This window comes from Elephas maximus, chromosome 16 (genome assembly GCF_024166365.1).
Source record: "Elephas maximus indicus isolate mEleMax1 chromosome 16, mEleMax1 primary haplotype, whole genome shotgun sequence".
NCBI classification, from domain to species: domain Eukaryota; kingdom Metazoa; phylum Chordata; class Mammalia; order Proboscidea; family Elephantidae; genus Elephas; species Elephas maximus.
Window position 1 is genome coordinate 71,910,209 of NC_064834.1, and position 21,516 is coordinate 71,931,724.

The following is a 21,516-nucleotide window of genomic DNA, read 5'->3' on the forward strand; positions in this document are numbered from 1 at the left end:
AAAAAGAAAACCTCAATCTTTTTTAGAGGTGTCTACTAAAATTTGATGCTAACGTCATATTAACCAAAAACAACATCAGAGCAACAATAAACATTGGTACAATGGCTAGCATTTCCAAAGCTTTCTCGTGTACTCCATTCCATTTATTCTGCCTAACGGCCCTGTAAGGGGGATAGGATCATTACCCCCACTTTTGCACATGTGCAGCTAAGCCTAAATGTCTCATCCAAGATCTCAGGGCTGAGAAGTAGCTGAACAATGCCAACTCCAAGTCTACTACACCTTCCTCTGGCCCATAGTTCTCTCCTGGAATGTTATCAGCAGGCATAATGATCTGCCAATTCCGTAACATACTCTATCAGCCTATTAAATAAAGAGAGTCAACTCTTATGAAATTCAGCAGGAAGTAAGAGGATGTGTGGCCACTCCTACTGAGTAGACCCCCATTGAGGATTCCTTCGAATTCAGAAAGTCCTCACCTTGAGAACCTTAAGGTAGGGCAGCCCGTCGGGCCCGTATTTGCTGCCGTTCTTTTCAACATGCTTGATCCACTGGATGTGGGGCTGGGCATCGCTGTACACTTTGCAGACAAATTCCACGTCACCCCCGACCACGGTGGAGGCATTTGCCGGCAGTCCAGCTTGGAGGATGGGCCGGTGTGGGGACCGTTCTGATGGAGAAAGGGGAGAAAAGGGGAGCAGAGATGGGTGGCAGGGGAGGGGGAAGAGATGAATATATGAGTTATGTTGTCCAGAAGGCTGTTAGTGAACTCAAGCCAAAAAGGCCTCAAGTCTGCTGGCTGACTCTTTAGAAATAACACTGCTGCCCAATGCATAACAACGACTTCAAAGGGGACCGCTGGAGTGCTACCCTTGTAAAAAGAGACTTATTTCGAAAATTGAGAAACGAACTTATTATATTCCAAGTTGGCAGTTGTCCACGGCCACCTAATGAACAAGGGAAAGATCTTATTTTGATGATCCAACAGACAAATGGTGAGGCAGGGGTGTTCTTTACCCTTCCATTTAGAGTAATACCAAAAACTCATGTTGACCTTCTTAGCACCAGGGGCAATGGACACAACTAACTTCAAGGTCACCCTGGATAACAAAAATGATTCCTACAAGCACAGTGTCTCTCTGGACATTCCTAAAATGCTCTGAGGAGACGGACGGATGTTTAAAAAGCACATGAACTAAAAGCTAATGACTAAAGTCATACATGGGCCAAACTAATGACTGGATGCATCTCTTTACCACGGAGTTTATTCCATTCATTCACTCATTTTTTTTTTCACTCATCCATTCATTTATTTTGATATCTATCAAATGCTACTTTATGCAAGGACCCCTGATGGTGCAATGGTTAAGCAATCCACTGTTAACCAAAAGGTCAGCAGTTCGAACCCACCAGCCTCTCCGTGGGAGGAAAGACCTGGCAGTCTGCTTCTGTAAAGATTACAGCCTAGGAAACTCTATGGGGCAGTTCTACTCTGTCATATAGGGTTTGCTACCAGTCAGAATTGATTCACAGCACCCAACAACAGTACACCAAGGTCCCTGGTGGCACAAATAGTTTGTTCTTGGCTATGAACCCAAAGATTGCCAGTTCAAACCCACCGAATGGCTCCGTAGAAGAAAGTCCTGAGGATCTGCTTCTGTAAAGATTATGGCCGAGAAAACTCTATGGAACAGTTCTCCTCTGTAACACATAGTGTCACCATGATCAGAATTGACTCAACTACGATGACTTTATTGAACCCAGGTACTGGATGCACAAGTAGACACTCCTTAGCTTAGTCAGATGCACTGAAAGAAATACCTGGAAACACCAGTTCCCACATCCTGGTGATGCTGTAGTCTGGCTTAAAGTAGGTACCATGGATCACTTCTCGGCCCTTACTTGCCTCTTCCTCTAGGGAAAAGTTCTCGACAAAGGAGAGTGCCTCTTGTCTTAAGCCTGCAAAGGCTGCTCTCCAGTTAAGAGGTGGTCTCTGAGCAAATCCTATAGAGGCAACCTACTGAAGGTGTGTGAGCAACTACACACAAGCTCTTCAAAGAATTAAGTAACAGACAACCTGCTGTGTCTCACACACAAAGGCACTATAATTACAGCAAGAGCCACACAAAACCCAATCATTGGCCCATTCCTAAATATAACTCTATCCCCACATACTGACCTTTCTCCCTATCTCCCTGCCGCCACTGTAGGTACCACTGCCTTTAACCGCCAGTTTACAAAATAGTCTAGGGAAATGAGGGGAACCCAGCTGGCCCAACAAACAGACCTCCATGCTGCACCTGAGTATCCCCCTGTACTGGGCTTGAAACAGCGAATGAGAATGCTAGGTACCTAAGCCTTTCTATATTGGGGCCTTCCAGATTAAAATGTCATTTATGTCATTTAGTGGAATTTGTTGGACAAGAGCCAGACTATGTGTAAATTGATTTTGCTGCATAAGCCTGTTGCTGGTCTTTAAAAACCTTTTAAAACGAAAAAGTCCTAGTGGTTCCCGTTGGCACACTGCATTCCGGCATCTCCCATCACTTCACAAACACCTACATTTTCACATTATAAAGATAAGAATTTCAGAGCCCCCAAAGAAGTAATTCATTTGCCCCAGTATCACCCACGTAGCCCGAGCAAAGAATCCAGACTCCTAGTTTTTTACGAGCAGCAAACCTCAAAGCTAGGATGCTGTTCAAGAATCACCAGAAATCCTCACTCTTTGGCTGATGTTGCAACCCACAGATGTGGGTCACGGAGAGCCTCCCCCTCGGGCCTGGCAGCCAGCCAGGTGCCATCGGTACCTGCTTGTAGCTGACAGTGGCCATGGTCTGGTTTAACCGTGCTGGCCCCACCCACATGTGAAGGATAGAGTTAAGCAGACATGTACACACACACACACACACACACACACACACACACACACACACACCTTTTCTCTCCCCACCAGCCCTCCTACCAAGAGATTGAGCATCTCAAAGGAAAATCATCTTCTGGGCTGGATACTGCCAGCCACACTCACAAACTACACCCTTTTAAGTAGCCCTGGTGGCACAGTGGTTAAGCACTCAGTTGCTAATTGAAAGGTCGGCGGTTCAAACCCACCAGCCGCCCTGTGAGAGAAAGATGCAGTAATCTGCTTCTGTAAAGATTATAGCCTTGGAAACCCTATGGGACTGTTCTACTCTGCCCTATAGGGTCTCTGTGAGTCAGAACCAACTTGATGGCAACAGCTTTGGAAGTTGTACTCTTTTACACAGAGAAGTGAACTTCAGGCATCAATTCATTCCTTGGCTCAGTTTTCCAGCTTTGCGCACGTGTGGTTACGTGTTTGTGTGTTTTAAGGTAAGTATTTACAGAGAACCAAAATATTTATTCTTAGAAACAAAGGCACTATAAAATCTGAAATGTCATAAGCCAGATCAACTGAATTTCAAACCAAGTCCTTGTTCTCAGGCATGCTTGTTTCTAATAAATCGTTTCACAAGCAAACATTGTACGTGTAATACGGAATAATGATGCCCCATTAACAATGGGCGCTTTCAGGTTCCAACATCTCTGGCCCCAGCCAGCCTTCCACGGGGAACTTAGTCACTGGGGCAACACTGGCAAGGGCCCCTACAGACCTGCAGTCTAGTTTTACTTGTGGTCATAGTGCTGAGGAACTTGAGTTATTAAGTTATTCCACTGCTATCTGGACTATTTTCACACACAAAAAAGGAAAAAGGCACCACTTTCCCAACGGTTTCATATTATTACATTTGCAAATTACAGCATACCAAATGTTCCCCGCTTGCAGTCTTGAATTCATCTTTTCAAATTTTCTCACCTTATACAAAATAACCTCTTAACCACCACCCCCAAATCCCCCTCGGCGCTTTCTCACTTTGGGCACAAAAACTGCAAGTGGGATCACCCTGTAATAGAAACCGTACACCGTCTTCCAAAACTTATTACAGCTGCCTTCAGTATCAAATGAAACCTTAGAGAATGTTATTTAAAATGTTTTTTAAAAGTCAGTAGGCCTCATGTTTCGTTTCTCCACATCAGGCTTTGATTTCCTTTGCAACCTTATTCCCTGCCCTTAAACAAGTCGGAGAACGAGGCCTGAAACTTCTTGGAAGGGGTCCCAGGATGCCAGCGCGGCACAGAGCCATGCTCCCCTTCACAAGTCTTTCGTGAGCGGTGTTCCCCTGGTGTCCGTCACACTCTGAAGAACAGTGACCCAGAAGTGGACAACAGCGCTTCGACTCCTGTTTTCACTTCTGAAAATCTGAGGCAAAGGCAGGGAAAAGATGGCGGCTGAGCAAGCAGGCTGGGCAGTGTAGACAGCGCCCCCTGTGGCCGGGCCCGGCAGGCACTGTGTGAAGAGGGCAGCGGGGTGACGCCTCTCCAAACAAAACCTCCCCAGAACCATGCCAGGCCTTGGGCAAAGGAACCACTCAGGTTTGCAACTTCTCAGCCACAAGCTGATATAGAAAAAGAATCCATCAATGAGTTATCTCTGGATGAAAGAATCAGACCAAGTACTGGCTCCTCTCTTGTCCTCCTTTGTGATAACAAAAATCCTATCTTCTCCACCAGGCAGGATTTACAGTTTTACGCACAGCTTTCTTACAGCATGTTTAGTGCTCAGATATTATAGAAAACAGATTTTTCTTTGTACATGGGGAATGAAATAAATATATGGAAAACAGAAAAGGTGGCACACAGCTAACCTCTGATTTTTTATTGTGGTTTTTTAAAAACATATATCCTGAGTTCAGCAGGTTACAGATATACAGCACAGGAACATGAAACAGGATGGGTGCCTTTAAAATGGTGATTCTAAGGGCCCTGTCTGGATTCTAAACCAAGACAGAATGGACAGCCGCCCGAGAGGGTGCGGCTGTGGCCCATGGAACAGTTGGCGGCACTGCTGGAATGAGGTTCCACCAAAAAATGCGTAGTAAACACAGACTGAAGTGCTTAAAAAAATACATCCTCTCCCCCTGGCTTTCTCTCTTTCTCACTTGTGCTCACCCCCTTTTTTAAGTGCTCCAAATTAGTCCACTTTACAAAGCAGAAGGTTCAGCCCCTAAGAGTCCAAACGTTGTGGCTGATGCTCTCAAGTCCTGCTCTGTAGCTGGGTGCCCCAACTCAACTCAAGACTGCAGAAGGAAAACAGTGCCTGCTTCATTCCAAGAAGTAATTATCGAGAGAGAGAAAATACCTGAGTGACAAAGAATAAATCTTGGTTAATTGGCCACTGAAACTTTATAACATGCCAGTCCTCCTCTGGACATAATAATATGCTTGCTCCTCATAGATCTACAACTTTTTGCTCTGACGTGGCAAAGGCCATAAAAATTGTCCACCAAGCAGAGCGGCCTCAGGTCTGCAGGCTCCGTGAACATGCATCCCAAGGATCAGCAGACGACCCGGTTCTTAAATTACACCTATAAATTAATCAAGCCCAGAGTCATTGGTTTCCTAACACACAGGTCTCCTAAGTATTTCTCCCCAAACGTGAAGCCACACTTGCCACAAAGAACCATTGCAAATGCCACCTGCTCTGACAGCAAACCACGAAGAGACTCGAATCATGTTGAGTTCCCAGTATTGACCTGGAAGCCATCCGTCTCCTGCTCATTTAAGGAGCGTGGATAATCTCGCTGGTTCTGTCTTTAAATGAAAATCAAAATTTAATTGCCCTTCCTCCAAAATGGCAGTTTCTTAGCAACTCTGAGGGGCTGGATACGGAAAGAACATCCTTTGGCTTGGAGGACAAGTGAAAACAACTGAGAATTCTTCTTTTCTAAGAGCCTAGCCTAGCTTTTTTTTTTTTCTCAAGAGTAGGCGGTGGTTGCTTTTGTTGCATAAAAACACACTAAATCAGTTAGCATGAGGCATGGCTATTAGGAGGAGGAGGATCAAAGCCCTGTGAAGTCTAAGGAGCCCAATAACCCGCTAAAGACCTCACGCTAATTACAATTAGTAGAATGAGTTAGTTCATTGCCCCGTCAAGACTCTGCCTAATGCACCCAAACCCGACAGCCTACATTGAGTTAAGTCCTGAGTTTTGTTTTGTTTCCCTAAGCTTTCTGCAGGCTCTGGAGATCTGCACAAAAGAAAGTCAGAACTAACAAGGCTTGGTAGGAAAAGGTTAGGATGATGTTATAGGGTGAAGTTTGCCCTCCCCCCCAAAATATATGTTGTCAATCCTAACACTTACATCTGTGGAAAGGAGTCCTGTTGGCACAAAGGTTAAGTGTTCAGCTGCTGACCAAAAGGTTGGCAGTTCAAATCCACCCAGCGGCTCTGAGACAGAAAGACCTGGTGATCTGCTCCCCCAAAGATTACAGCCAAGGAAACCCTGTGGGGCAGTTCTACTCTGTTATGTGGGGTCGCTCTGAGTCGGCATCCACTTGATGGCGACAGTTATCAGTGTAGGGTGTGTCTTAAACTTAGCCACTTTTGAGAGATAAAAAGAGATCATGCCCAGAAGCAAGCACAAACCAAGGGGAAGGTAAATGCCACATGGAGATCTCCAAGGAACGCTGAGAAGAAAGCTACAGAAGCTGAGACAAATTTTCTCCCAGAGCAGACAGAGAGAGCTTTCTCCTGCAGCCAGCGCCCTGAATGTGGACTTCTAGCCTCCTAAACTGTGAGAAAATATACTTGTTTGTTAAAGCCACCCACCACTGGTGGTATTTCTGTAACAGCAGCACTCAGAAGCTAAGACAGATGGGAAGGAGTACTACACTTTCAGAGAGCACCCAGGGGTCCATAAGAAGGTGTTCTGGCTTGTTGTCTTCTAGAACAGGCACTCTGGAATTACTTTAAAAAAAATTTTTTTAACTCGCATTTTTGGAGAAGGTGAATGGAAAAGTTTGCTGCCCTTCAAGCCTCCCAGAAACAGCCTCTTGATTCTCTGACTTTGTTCTTTTCTCCCCTTTGCTGTGTGGTTACCCAAGTGTTAATGCCTTCTACTTGTAAATGAGACTCTGGAAAGTTTGTAGACTTGGGCTGGGATTCCAGCTCCCTCTAAAACACACATGTTTCTTCCCAGGGACAGCAAAGTCAGTGGACAGGAGCAAGCTCGTTCGGGGGGCAACAGGAAGAGTCTTCTCTCCAGCACCGAAGTCACAAAACGACTTAAGGAGGCTGCACCATGTGAAATGCGAGGAGCAAAACACCTCTAATTCCTTTGTCCTTGCTCAATGAGGTGGAGAAGTAGAGTGAGGAGCTGGCTGAGGCTCAGGGGCCTGGAAAGGCCCAAGCAGGTGGAGGCAGAGTGCCTTCCCTAATGAATGTCACGACGATATTATTTGGCTCAGGGTTGAATGGCTTCTACCAGCAGGGTGTCAATTTGGGTCTTGGGCAAATTACAGGAGCAGAGCTTTATGTTATTTACACCTCAAATGTTTAAGATGCCCTGAGCTCTGAGCCTTCAAAAAGTTCAAACCAAACTGAAGGCTTCAGCGACTACAAAGTTACGCCAAATTTGGGTTTGAAAATGCCTTTTCCTTTTCTTTTGTTAATAGAGGAGACGTGGCAAAGGTCATATAGAGGGAGCAAGTCATGATAAATTTTTTAAGGTTGTGGAAAACCTGCCTTCTCGATGAGCTAAGTATATTTATCTTGTCCAGTTTACTAAATGAGGGCTTTTCTCTCTCCTAGCACAAAGACGTTGCACAAGGTCCCTATATTATGCTTGAGTTTTGACACTGATGTAAAACTCAGACGTCAGTCTCCCCAGGCTCCCTCCTGAGGAGCTGGGGTAAACACAGCTGAGAACAATCACACTGGGGGAGCTACATCACAAGCTCAGCACCCCACCAATTGCCATAGGGTGCAACAGCTTTCAGGAATGCAAGATTATCAGCTGGTGTCTGCTCGGTTGGGTTTCCTTCGTGGGAAGGACATGCTGGAAAGTTTAAAAAGAAAATCCAGGAACTAAACATTAAACACACTCTCGTTACAAAAGCTGAGCTCCTAATTAGAAGATCTCCTCCAAATGATCTGTGAAGATGAAGCCAAAAAACAAACCACCAGGGAGCCCCCGGTCAAAGGCAGCTCCATTCAATACAAAGTTCCTTAGGTTTAAATGCTCTGCTGTCTATCCAAACGGGTTCCCGGGTGGTGGAAATGGTTAATGCACTTGGCTGCTAACCACTGCTACCCAAAAGGTTGGAAGTTCGAGTCCCCCCAGAAGCATCCCCAAAGAAAGGCCTGGCAATCTACTTCCAAAAAATCAGCCACTGAAAATCCTATGTAGCACCTTTCTACTCTGACACACATGGGGTCAACCATGAGTCAGAAGTAGCTTGATAGCAACTGGTTTTATTAATCAAAAAGGATCCAGCTAGTCCTCCTCTAGAAATCCTAGAAAAATATTCACACTAAAATATATTCAAAGCCTGTCATTGCAGCTTTTTTTTTTTTGGTCATTGGAAAACCAAAAAGAAGGATACAACTTAAACGTCCACCAGTAAGAGAATGATTATACAAATTATACTAGCCCTGGTGGCATAAATGGTTAAGAGCTCGGCTGCTAACTAAAAGCTCAGTGGTTCAAATCCACCAGCCGCTCCTTGGAAACTCTATGGGGCAGTTTTACTCTGGCCTATAGGGTCACTATGAGTCGGAACTGACTCGATGGCACCTAACAACAACAGTATTACAGAAAAGCACAGCCATTAATAGCACTGAAGTAGATCAGTATGCACTGACATGGAAAGATGTCCACGGGTTTCATCAACTTCCACCATCTAAAAACTCTTTCTTCCGAATCTAGAAAAATCTATCATGCCAATCTTTCAAGATGGCTTGTTTTGCTCCTGGTGTGGTTCAAATAGAAGTAAAAGCTTTCGGCCCATGTGAGCAAACAAGAAATGCCTCCCTCTGGTATAAACATCATGGATGTTGAACAATAAATCCTGTTTAGTTTTCTTGGAGACAAAACTCAGACACTGAAAATACAGGCGATTCTAGATACTCCTTAGTACAGGCATCACCTAAAGAGATGAGTCCTCCCAAGTCACAAAAGGCTCAGATCAGAATTCCCTTTCTCTGTTCACTGCCCAAGCCTGATGAGATGCCTCAAACCAGCCTCCAACCAAACCCCTCCCACTGAACATTCAATGATGTTCCCACAGACAGCAGGTTCTCTTGATTCCAACCGGTCAAAGTATAAACTCTAAAGGACTAGTGTCTCTCATGTTTCTGTCTCAGCCCTGAGTGTACGCCTAACCAAATAAAATGAGGACTTCCTCTTTCAAATAAGGTACAACTTATAAAAGATCCTTCCAGAATAAAATCCAGTGCTTGTCTCTTAACAGATCCCTTTCTTCCTAATATGATGGGGAATATATGTTTGGGCTACAATTTGATCTGTTGATTTGCACTTATTTGGGATGGGCAGAACTCCTGTAGGCCTCAATGGAGAGAATCTTACACATGGAGAGACTCTGGAAGTCTCCATTCCTATTTATCATCCTTACACCATGGCAATTGGGGGTCTTTTCCCCTGTATAATGAGAACCCCAAGAGAACAAAGCCCACGTGTCTCCTCTCTCGGCCATGTACAGTCACTCTGACCCAGGTACTCCGTAGACGGAGGGTTGACTGACACACACAACGAACAGTCTCTCTGCTAGAGTGTGCTATGCTCCCATTTCCTCCCTCCAAACCAAGACAATGAAGTTCTCATCAGCTCGTCTCTCTCTTTTTAAAGGGAGAAATAGAATAACCTCCCTAGCGCAACACCAACGCCCTTGACCATCTCTACCCCCACCCCACCTGCATTTTTGCTGTCGAGTTGATTCCGACTCATAGAAACCCTGTAGGACTGAGTAGAACTGCTCCTAGGGTTTCTAAAGCTGTAATCTTATGGAAGCAGACTGCCACATCTTTCTCCTGCAGAACGGCTGGAGCCCAGCCGTTAGCAGCCCAGTGCTTAACCACTGCGCCACCAGGGTTCACTCAAAGGTACAGCACAAACTCTCAAAGTTGCCCTTCCAAATCTGAACCTGTTCCCTCAGCTGGGAACACATCCCTATTACCACATTAGGTCATTTCTGCCCTCCCTTCTCCTTGACTGTGAAAATGGACTGAACGTGAAGACTGTGACCACAGCTGTGGGATGTTCTAAGGGAGGAGGAATCCACAAAAACAAACCAGTGCATGTATCATTTAAAAGAGGAAGTGGACGATGGCATTTCTGCACTGCCATCCTGAGGCGACAGGCATGAACGTCCATCCTGAGGGGACAGGCATGAATGTCCCGGCCGGGACCTTTCAGTTTGTTAACATAACCGTTCACTGAAGCTGTCTGCATAGGTGAGTTTACAGAGAAACTCGGCTGCTTTCTTGCTTCAGAATTTGCACTATGTAAAGAGCCACGAAACTCCGAATATAATACCTCATTAAACTCAGCACATACCACACGCTGAGAGAAATCTTGCTAAGTCCTGGCGCATTACCGGGCTCTGCGCACGCCATCAATGAGTTTATGTCTTCATGCCAAGCTTACTCACCCAGGCGACGGTAGCAACAGCTTTTCCCGGGGCCCACCCCACCTGAACCATCTCCAGATACAGGGAGGGGACCCTCTCTTTACAGAACCCTATATGGTATTGACTTGACAGTGACACTTCTACAGCCTCATTGCCCCCACCACAGGCTCAGTGCCAAAGATCAGACCAGAGATCAAATATCAGCCCACCTCCCAGCCACCTCAGCCAGGCCCCCTGCCAGAATCTAAAGCAATCAATAAGGTCTCCTTCTTCCTCCACGCTGGGGCAAAGGGCAATGGATGGCTTGCAGAGAACATGGCAAAAACACTGATAACTGCAAACTCCTAGCATGCTGTGTCCATACTGGCTCTGCCCGCTCCGACCCCTGGGACCGGGCACCACATAGGCACTACCTGCTCTGGGTGCCTGAAAGGAGAAACTTCTTAGTGGGCCCAGGGCTGCAGAAAAGCATTGATCTGCCAGCCAGTCACATCTGGGGTGATCTAGCCACCCACTGACCAGTCCTCGCGTATTGGAGCCACCAGAAGCTCTGCAGCCACCAGAAGATCATTAAACAGTAGCTATCTCTGATAAAAAAAAAAAAAATTTTTTTTTATCAGAGAAAGTGATGAAATTTGTCCTTTATCAGGGATTGGCGGAGTGCATGTGCCTTGGCCTAGAAGTACAAGAGCAGCCATGTGACTGCCTAATAAAACCCACTACCATTCATGCGAAAGAGCCCTGGTGGTGCAGTGGTTAAGCGCTCAGCTGCTAACCAAAAGGGCAGCAGTTCGAATCCACCAGCCGCTCATGGAAGAAAGATATGGCAGTCTGCTTCCGCAAAGATTATAGCCTTGGAAACCCTATGAGGCAGTTCTGCTCTGTCCTATAGGGTCGCTATGAGTCACAATTGACTCAACGGCAATGGATTACCATTCATATGGTATTTAAGAAGCACTGCCCCACCACAACCTCATCCTCCCCACAGGAGGAAAGCATGTCATTATTCCCAATTCACAGAGGAGGGAACTGGCACCCACAGGCCCCGTGACTTTTCCAAGGCCATAGAGCTGTCAAAGGATGCAATTCCCTCCAGAACCTCCAGAGGCGCTACCTGGGAAGAAATGGAGCGCTTTAAGGGTTGGCTGGGGTAGCACTGGTTTGGAAGAAAGAAATGGCCCCTGGCGCCACAAAAACAGCAACAGGAATTTGCTTCCTACTCAATTTCTACTCCATGGCTCCGTGTGCACTAAAGAAGCCCACTTCTAACGGCACTCTCTGTGCCCCATCTATTACCTGGCAGGCCATCTCGATCCATTCTCAGTAGTGGGGCTTTCTGATTGCAAGATGGCACAACTCTAAAGCTGGAAGGTAACCAACCAGCTTCAGGAAAAACACAGGTCTTATATTCAGAGAAAGAAATGGCAAAGAATAATTTGGCAGCAAGATCATGAATCTGCAAAACTCAAATGAGACCTGGTCAGGAAGCCTCTGGGTCACAGAAGCTTCAAGTCCTGACCTTGAGGGGCTTATGGAGTGGAGGCTTGGGAGTACTGCCTAGAAAGTGAGAGCCAAGTGGCCAACGGGTTAGAATCCCTGAACAAGCGGCAGGGTGTAGCTTAAATGCCACCCCCACAGACAGCCCTCACCACATCCCTCGTCAAAAGGAAAAACAAACACTCCCTCCAGAAGTGTGATGGAAACCAGGACAGAGGCATGGTCTCCATCAAGAGCAGGTGAGCAAGAATGATCCTCATTTTGACAGCTTCGATAATAAAATTATGAGCCAGGCCACCATGTATTCAACTACTTAAATGCTACTTTGTTCAAGCCCAAAAAGAAGTCCCATGTCACACTCAGAAAGTGTGGCTGGGGGGCCTCTGAGGTGCCCCAGCCCCATCCTGCCTTTTCACTTTGCTCAGCAATCACACCAGTGCCTTTGTCTTCCCAGGATGAAGCTGCCCCGAGCAGTAAACAATTTACATAATTTCTCCTTCTCCCACTGGGGACAGATGGCAAAAGCCTGGGGCCAGGTATCAACTCCACCATCAGGCTTATCAGTCAGAGCTTGGATAAAGGCCTCTTCGTTCTTAACACATACCTCAGGCTGAGTAGCACCGGGGCGGATTCCTTCAGGTGTCAGGCCATGTCCCATCATGTCTAGGGCCCTGAACTCTCGGGAAATGCGATGAGTTAGAGTAGATTTATTATGTCACAGCCTTGTTGGCAGCACTGTGCTGGGCAAGTCGGGGCTGGTGGTGAGGCCAGGGTGACCCCCGCCCAGCCAGAAGGGGTGTCCATGATGGGCCCACTGTGCTACTCCCCACCTTGTTCAGCTCTCGCCCCAGGGGAGGACAAGTTTCTGGAAAGTTAAACTGATAGGGGAGAGGCCATGGCTGGCCTCGGCAACACAGAGGGCACCGTTTTCACCTCCCCACACTCCACTCTCCGAAAAAACAAGTGCCAGGTGAAAAGCTCAATAGTTACCTGATGGTCTCTGGGGGTGCCGAACTGAACACTCAAAAGGAAGAAAAGGTCTTAAGTCAAAGCTAAATGCCAACATGAATGAGGGAGAGCAACCAGTCTTCTGAATCCTTCAATCTCAATCTATCTCCCTCCACTCTCATTTTTCCCCCAGCAAAGAACAGAAGAGTGGGGGTAACAGCAGCACCTTCTCAAGGGTCTGTTCCATCCATCAGTCACTGCTGGTCAACATCACAGTAAACACAAAATGAAGACGTCAGCATGTAGTACAAGGAACACTCATCTGAGAGTCGAGAAGAACCAGACGGAGTTCCCAGCGGCAGTGTTCCTTCTCCAAGTTCTTCAGCAAATCACTTACCCTCTCTGAGCCTAAATTTCCTCAACTAAAAGATGGGGTAGGGAAAGGGAGTGGGGTAAAGAGCCCACTCAGTGACCTTCGAGCTCTAAAACTCTTATGATCTTCTGATTCTAGAAGTCCACAACCAAATCACTCTTGAGGCAGCTTGTATAACACCATCAATCAAACATGGAAATGTGAACGTCAGCCACTGGCCAATTCTGTTGGCTTCAAGATGGAATTTGGCTTGTTTAATAAAACTTCTCTGATTGAGTCCAATGAATGTTATTAAAGATGCCTGCTAACTCTCAAAGAAATCTGAGTTTAGAAAGGAAGAAACCAGCATTTGTTGCTGGTCACCTTAGAACCAATGGGATGTTTTCACTGTTAATCTGATTGAAATCTCATGACCATAGTAATGGGTTGAATGGGACCCCAAAAAGGTAAGTTTATGTCCTAACCCCAGGAACCTGTGAATATGACCATATTTGGAGATAGGGCCTTTGTAGATGTAATTAAAGCTCTTGAGATCAGATCATCCTGGACTATCTGGGTGGGCCCTAAATCCACAGACAAATGACAGGGGTCCTTATAAGAGAAACGCAGTGGGGGATTTGAGATGTACAGAGGGGAAAGCCACATGAAGACAGAGACAGAGACTGGAGTTATGCTGCTCCAAGCCAAGGAATGCCAAGGATTGCCAGCAACCACCAGCTCCCTCAGAGCCTCCAAGAGGAGCCAGCCCTGCCAACACCTTGTTTTCTGGCTTCTAACCTCCCAAGATGTGAGACAATAGATTTCTGTTTTTGTAAATCACCCAGTTTGGGGTAATTTGTTATGGCAGCCTTAGGACACCGTTACAACCATCGGAGGAATGAGGTAGATATCGCCATCCCAATATCAACGATGAGCAAACGGAGGCTGAAAAAACCTAAATAACTTGCCCAAATTCACTCGATGCCCCAGGGTGTCGGCTGACAGACCTGCTACTCTTCCCGGGATACTGGGTTGCCTTTTGCTAACACTCCTAAGTCTTGGCTCCTTCATTTTTAGACATGAGGAAAGTAAAATGAAAAAGTCAAATAACTTATCCTAGATTATAGCTTCTTGGATCCCAAGAAGGACCCCAGTCAGAATCCAGCGCTTCAGTACCATTCCTGGTGAACTTCTGACAAAGACTTCCCACCTCCCAGAGCCAGCCATTTCAGGGGAGCCCATTTTATCATCGCCACAATTACTGAAATGCAGGGCTTCACACTCATTTTCCCTCAAGAGTAAATGGCTGAAAAAGCAATGATGTCAATTTTAGTGAGGATCAAGTAAGACTCCTAAAGGGGCTCCCATAAACCAAGGCATTTCCCTCACACACAACAATGGCTTGCTTTTTAATTCCAGAACACAAGAACGTCACTTAAATTACACGGCTTTTACACTAAAGTGCTTATGGGAATGCCTTTCCGGGGCAGAATTTCAATAAAAAGATCTCATTTGATGCTTCATAATGTCTGAACCACAGACCTGTGTATCATAGCAACAAAAGGAAAACCTCAAAGAATGCGCAGAAGAGCAGGACATCACTGAGGAGAGTTTCTGGTGGTCCGTGATACATGGAGGTAGTTTTTATCGTGCAGGGATATGTTAAATTTGGACCTGAGGGCTACCAAAAAGTTCTTGTCTAAGACTGAATCCTTCTTGTTTCAACTTGCAGAGATGTTCAGAGCGACTGTCTATCAACCAACCCTGTAAGCCTTCATGAGTCTCTTTAGCAGACTCCACTCTTATTTTATGAGGGTTTCTCAAAGCAATTACGAGAGCTTTGAGCAAAGATGAGAGAGTATTTCACACCTCCATCTTTACTGAAAATGTCTTATACTCTGCTGACTTTTGGCTTCTATTTATAAAAGAAGGTTCTGGGCTTGGAAAATTATTGAAGCTGAGCTTTAATGGATATTCCCAACCAGCATTGTGTCATTATTGGCCCATGTTTCGCTGGGCGATCTCCCAAATTTGTGACATAATCAGACCTTTCTCTGCATTACTCCATACACTCCACGCGCCTTCCACATTACACCAGTGAATCATCCACTCTTTTCAACAAGACTGATTGCCAGGGGATTAACATTAGACAGCACAATTCCATTATTCAGCAGCCCGATTCAAATCCCAACCCTAAACTCTAAGAGAGATTTCAGGGCTGCAGAGATGAGCTGCCAGAAAGCTCAAAGGGGAGGTGGGGTGAGGGGCTAGCGAATGTTTTACAACTCCACCTAAAACCTGCTGTAAGCAAGAGCCATGGCCAAAGTGGCCCAGAGATATGACATGGTGACTCCTTGGAACGGCCCCAACCCATCTTAACAATTTGAGAAGCCAAAGCCCCGAGGACTGCTATAGCATAATTATTTTATTCCTACAATAAATTATTTAATTATAAATTAGATACTGAGAACTTTTAGCCAAAATTCTAACTTTCTTTCCTTACGTGGAAACGCTTTCATGTTAAAGTCAGTATACATGAGGCCCAAAGTGAAATTAAAGTCGTGTGCTTTTCAATCAATGGATTTATGGTGCATCAGTGCCAAAAGAAATGCTAACTATTTTGTTCTCCTACTTGAAGGTTACTTCTCTTTGCGTTTGTTTTATAAAATATCTGTACACAGTCATTCTCGCTAAGAAATACACCACAAATATCTCTATGAGAAAAGTGGGCTTAGAAGATCTTATGAACATTCCTTACAAGCTACATTATATAAAAGCCTATCAAATTTCACATCCAGGCTTCAAAAAGCAAAAATACGATGTTCATAAATAACAGTAGCCCTTTTCTCATTGAGTAAAACCCCACTGCCACTGAGTCAACTTTGACTCATAGCAACCCTATAGGACAGAGTAGAGCTGCCCCAGAGGGTTTCCAAAGCTGTAATCTTTACAGAAGCAGACTGCCACCTCTTTCTCCCGTGGAGTGGCTGATGGGTTCAAATCACCAACCTTTCGGGTAGCAACCAAGCGCTTACTCACTGTGCCACCAAGGCTCCTTTTTCATTGAGTACTTACGTACAAAGAAAGTAAAGTCTGTATCATGCTTACTAAGGCAGGGTGGATTGGGGATTTAATCGAATTGAACTTGATAGAAAATCAAATTGGTTTCTGCTTAATTTTCAGTTAGCCTAACATTTCACTTAACTAAATCCACGCAATTTGATTAGTCAAGATTTTGGAAAGTTTCTTAACGGCTCTTTAGGTAATTCAAATATCTATGGTGGTCCTTCTCTTCAAAGAGATTATACTTCATTGAGATAGAAGAAATGCCCACGTGTGAAATAATGCATATGGAATGATGGGTGAGAAACCTGGCTTAGAGATGCACGGTCGGTGGGTGTGTTTGTGGGGTTAGGAACAGTCACATTAAGACAAAATGAAGCAGGGTGAGCTTTGAGTTGAGTCTTAAACAAGAGTCAGCGAACTGTATGCAGAAAAGGGCAAACCAAACAGGTAACCGAAAGCAAGAGCTCAAGGACAGGGGGCGAGCTTGGGAATCGTGGCATATGGCTGGACAAAGGAAAGATGGCGCCTACATAGAAAAGGTCTTACCCTGCCATCTCTACAATAAGATGGTCTGCAGATAGACATGTCATAGGCATAGTTCCAATCCTCCAACCAGATAGAGAGACAAACCACCTTTCCTAATCAGTTACAAAAAACCCATCATAATAGGCAAGATTTGGGAAGAAATTTCAGAATTTCCAGGCCAACAGACTACATGGTCTTCATCTGTTTAATGAGAATGGCCAACTTGTCTGTCAGCCCTGGTAAAAAGTTCTTTGTAAGCTCATACTCACAGTTCTCTTTTCAGAGGAAATAACCTCCAGGAACATTTAACTTGTAGCTTCTAATGATTTTCTTCTAATGGAAGTGAAGGGTCCCTTGGTATCAACCTTCTTCCAGCCAGCCATGGGCTCAGTCATCAGAACACCTTTTCCTTTACTCTTCAGGCAGCATTATATGCTTGTCTCCCTTTAGAGAATGTTGCCTCTCTTATAAAAACATGTTGCTCCTATGACAACTCTGTACTCTTTCCCTGCACCCGCTAACATTTTCTGAGTAATCTCGGCTTCTGGAATGTCAGCACATTTCATTCCACGTTCCCCTTACACAAGATGACGCTTGGGAACCAAGATGATCACACAAAACACATCAAACCTTGCTAATCAGGAAAGAAAGCACTGTCAAATGACAGAAGAGTTCTTCTCAAATGACAGCCTGTGCTTAGAAAGAATGAAAGCCAATCATCCCTTGTTAAACTTTGGGGAAAAACAAGGCTCACTTTCACAATTCCAAGTGAGTCGAGATAGAAGACGCTGCCTTGCGGCTGCCACACACAAAAAGTAAAACTCACCAACAACATCGAGGTGGTATGTGTGATTGATGGACCCGTATTCATTTTCCACCACGCAGGTATAATTTCCTTTGTCGGACGGGACCACACTCTCCATAATAAGGCTCCAGTGCTGGTTTCGTACCTGGAAAGATCAAAAAAACGGTGGTCATTTAGCAATCTCAGCACAGGCTACCAGGTACTCTGCTCCCTTGACTTGAAGTTGGAGGAATTGGGATGGCAGAGAAGAATCGCCAGAATTCTAAATTTTCCTCATAAGAAATACTCAGAATTGTGACAAACGAAAACAATAATTATCATCACAGTAGATAATTACCAAACGGATGTTGACGCGTTCAGAAAGGCAGGGGTGTGCGCCGGGCATCTGTCACTGTCGTGGTTTTGACGGTTCCTTCAGGAGAAGCCAAGCAGCCAGGGGGCCTAAACCTCAGCCTGGCACAGAATCAATGCCCTAGGGCAGGGGTCACCCAGGTCACCATAGCACCAATCCCTCTGCTTCCCCCTTTCACCTGGGACCATGTAGAAGAAATACTGTAGCTGTTGTTTGCCGCCTTGAATTGGCCCTTGACTCATGGCAATCCCATACACCATGAAACAAAACGCTGCCCGGTCCTGCGCCATCCCCACGATCAGTTGCAGATTGGACCGTTTTAATACACAGGATTTCACTGGTTGATTTTTGGAAGTAGATGGCCAGGCCTTTCTCCCTAGGCCTTATTCTGGAAATTCCACTGAAACCTGTTCAGCATCATAGCAATATGCAAGCGTCCACTGACAGACTGGGTTGGGGGAGGGGGGTGGCTGTGCATGAGGTGCGTTGGCTGGGAATCAAACCCAGGTCTCCCACATTGAAGGTGAGAATTCTACCATGAACCACCACTGCCCCTCAAAACAAACAGTAGTGAGCACTTACTGTATCTGAGGCTTCCTTCCATCTTAGCTAATTTAATCTTCACAAGGAGCCCACGAGGTAGGCGCTATCATTGTTCCTGGAGCCCGTCATTTCTCGCCCTGTGGCCCTTAGTCCTGTCTGGAAGTCTCAAGAAGTTTCGGTTGGGAACATAGGTCTACCCCCTCCCATCTCTGGTGGTGACTAAACAGATGCTAGATATTCCTGAGAGATATTCCCAGAATTCCAAAAATGGGAGACACGAATCCTTACGAAGCTGAAGCTGTGTATCAATCTGTATACAAACCCCTTGAGACTTTTCAAAGGTAAGCAGCACATGTGAAAATAAGTTATTGTGATTCCTTCCCACAGTTTGGTCAACAGGTAAACAGACTAGCTTCTAAAGTTCCCACCTCGCTTTTAAAATATTTCAGCAGGCACAATTTTTCAGGCAGGCACGGTCTTCCCTTACTGGGGCAGAATGCAAATTTCACCTTTAGGGGTTCTAAGGCATTAACATTTCTCTCTGAATCCAAGTCATTCTTTGAAGGTATTCTGGACAGGGCATGCCCCAGAAACTGAAAGAAAAACAATTTCAAGCAGCCAGGGCCCACTAACCTTAACTATCATTTCAGAAATTTCAACTGACCTTCTGAATGATACCCCGAACATTACAAGTGTTTTCTGCCTTAATCACATAAAAACCGATAATACACACGAGGCCTTAGCAAGCACACGAGTGATTCAAGGGCCTAAACGAGAGAATAAAGATCACCGTGTCGGGAATGCTCCATTATAAAAATGGGACAGCTGCTCCATCCACAGTGAAAAGCAGTGTCAGTGATCAGCCTGCCAAGAGAGGTAAGAGCGCATCGGAGCACGTGGTAGCACAACTATTTATGTCGGCTGTTGACTACCGGGCAGTTACTGATGCTAGGTGCAAGGCCAACATCACTACCCATCACTGACATGCTTATGAAGGATCACTGGGGTGGAGGCAGGGTGTGAGCAGAGAGTTAGACTGGGTTCTAGACAGTCACTTTGCTCCAGCTGCTGCCTTTCAGCAACTCTCCCCAACAACCAGGCAAGTTGTTTCAGAGTCTAGCATCGTGGGGCTGGTGATGGGAAACTGATTCTCATGGTTACAGATGAAACGTTTGGTGGTAAAATGAATCTGCTGGCATCTGATCAAGAGGGTCTGTACTCTACATCCGCAAAGACTCTCTTTCTGCTCTTGGCTTGCCCATGGACTTGGAGGAGAAGCCAATCAAGAGGCTAGGTGTCCTCTGGGGTCCTTGGGTAGCATAAACGCTTTATACTTGACTACTGATCTAGAGGTTGATGGTTCAAACCCACCAATGGCTCCGCAGAAGAAAGACCTGGTGATCTGCTTCCGTAAGGATGACCTTACGGAGCAGTTCTACTCTGTAACACGTGGGGTTGCCGCGAGTCAGAATCCACTCAACAAGAAGGAGTTTGGTAGTTTGGTTTAGCTGTCCTCGTAAGAGACATAAGCACCTCCCACGCCAAATGAGCAGAAGGGGTCTTCTGGAGTAGATCTAGACGCTAAATTTTCCAGTGCAGTGAGAATTTTCTATCTAAATCCTGCCCTCTGTGTGCCACGCTGGAGCTGCTGCATGGTAAGAACACAGGAGAGGAGGGTACTGGCACCCTGATTTAACTTAAGGCAGATGGGCCTACTAGGAGACACTATTCCCACCCCAAGCTCTCAGGGGTATCAGAAATGGAGCACAGGGCCAGGATTCCTGCCCCCCACATGGGAACCTCCTGGCCTCTGAGGAACCAGTCATATGGTGGGTAACTTAGGGATGAAGCCACAGGCCCCAATGTCCCCAAGTCATATAATCCAGCATTTAGTCCTGCTGTAAATATTCAGTTCTTTGAGCCCCCGCTCAAATGTCATGCCCATAAGCCCTTAATCATGGCTAGCGCCTGGCTCTGGACCTCATCCAAACCGTCAATGTCTTTCTTGGGCCTGGATCCACATTTGACACACGGCGTATTCCAAGTGGAGCTGAACCTGAACTACCCAGGGGAGGGAAACCGTCTGCCTCAGCCCCAAACATTACATCTTGGCATACGTAGCTCAGCGTGCACTGCCTTATGTAACCCCAGGGCATATGGTCAGCTCGAGTCCCTCATTGGGGCCCTCACATTCCATGTAAGAGCCCTCTCTCAAGGGCACATGCTCTCCAAATGTTTACTTCCTGCAGAGTCACTGCAAATATTAATAAGTTAACATTTGTAAAATGTTTCTACAACAAGATGTACATTTCCCAAACATGATGTTTCTGTCCTTCCAGAGACCTTGGTTCTCAATCAATACTGCCCCATGCAGCGCTGTGAATATTTATTTTCTTACACCATCGCTCCAGTATCTGATTCGTTCACATACCACCAATTCCAAATTTTATGAGCTGTGGCATTTTCTAAATGGATGTCCTTAGAAGCCGCCCACCGTGGGGCTGTTGGACATTTCTGGAGGGGATATCCTACCATTAGTTAGAGTTACTTAATGGCAAGCTCAGAGACTACACAGAGTAACTCTGTAAATATGGGAAACAAATGCACAAAGTATGATTTTTAGTGGCTGTTTCCATACCAAGGTTTACTAGAAAACTAAACTACACTTCGAAAGATGTAAGACGACCCTGAAACATGCTTTTCTAAATTTCTAAGCTTTTTAGGGCTCCAATTTTTTTTTTTTTCCCCAGTGAGGTCAAAAGCACCCTTGCTTTCATAGAAAAGGAATGCAAATATCCAATAAACACGTGATGAAAAGACACACAACCTCATTAAAGATGGGGAAATGCAAATTAAAATAACGAGACACCGTGATTCACTAGCTGATTAACAAAAATTAGAAGGACCAATGACATTCAGCGCT

The 21,516-nt window shown here is 45.6% G+C and overlaps 1 protein-coding gene across 10 annotated transcripts in view; it reads right to left on the minus strand.

Annotated features, from left to right (window-relative positions):
• FGFR2 (fibroblast growth factor receptor 2) overlaps window positions 1–21,516 on the minus strand; it is a 119,187-nt gene that overhangs the window by 43,288 nt on the left and 54,383 nt on the right. For all 10 annotated transcript variants that reach the window (XM_049854697.1, XM_049854695.1, XM_049854703.1 and 7 more), the window contains 2 exons: window positions 17,720–17,843; window positions 480–670 (listed from right to left, as the gene is read on the minus strand). In XM_049854697.1, the coding sequence (XP_049710654.1) occupies window positions 480–670; window positions 17,720–17,843 (315 nt within the window). The remainder of the gene's footprint in view (window positions 1–479; window positions 671–17,719; window positions 17,844–21,516) is intronic.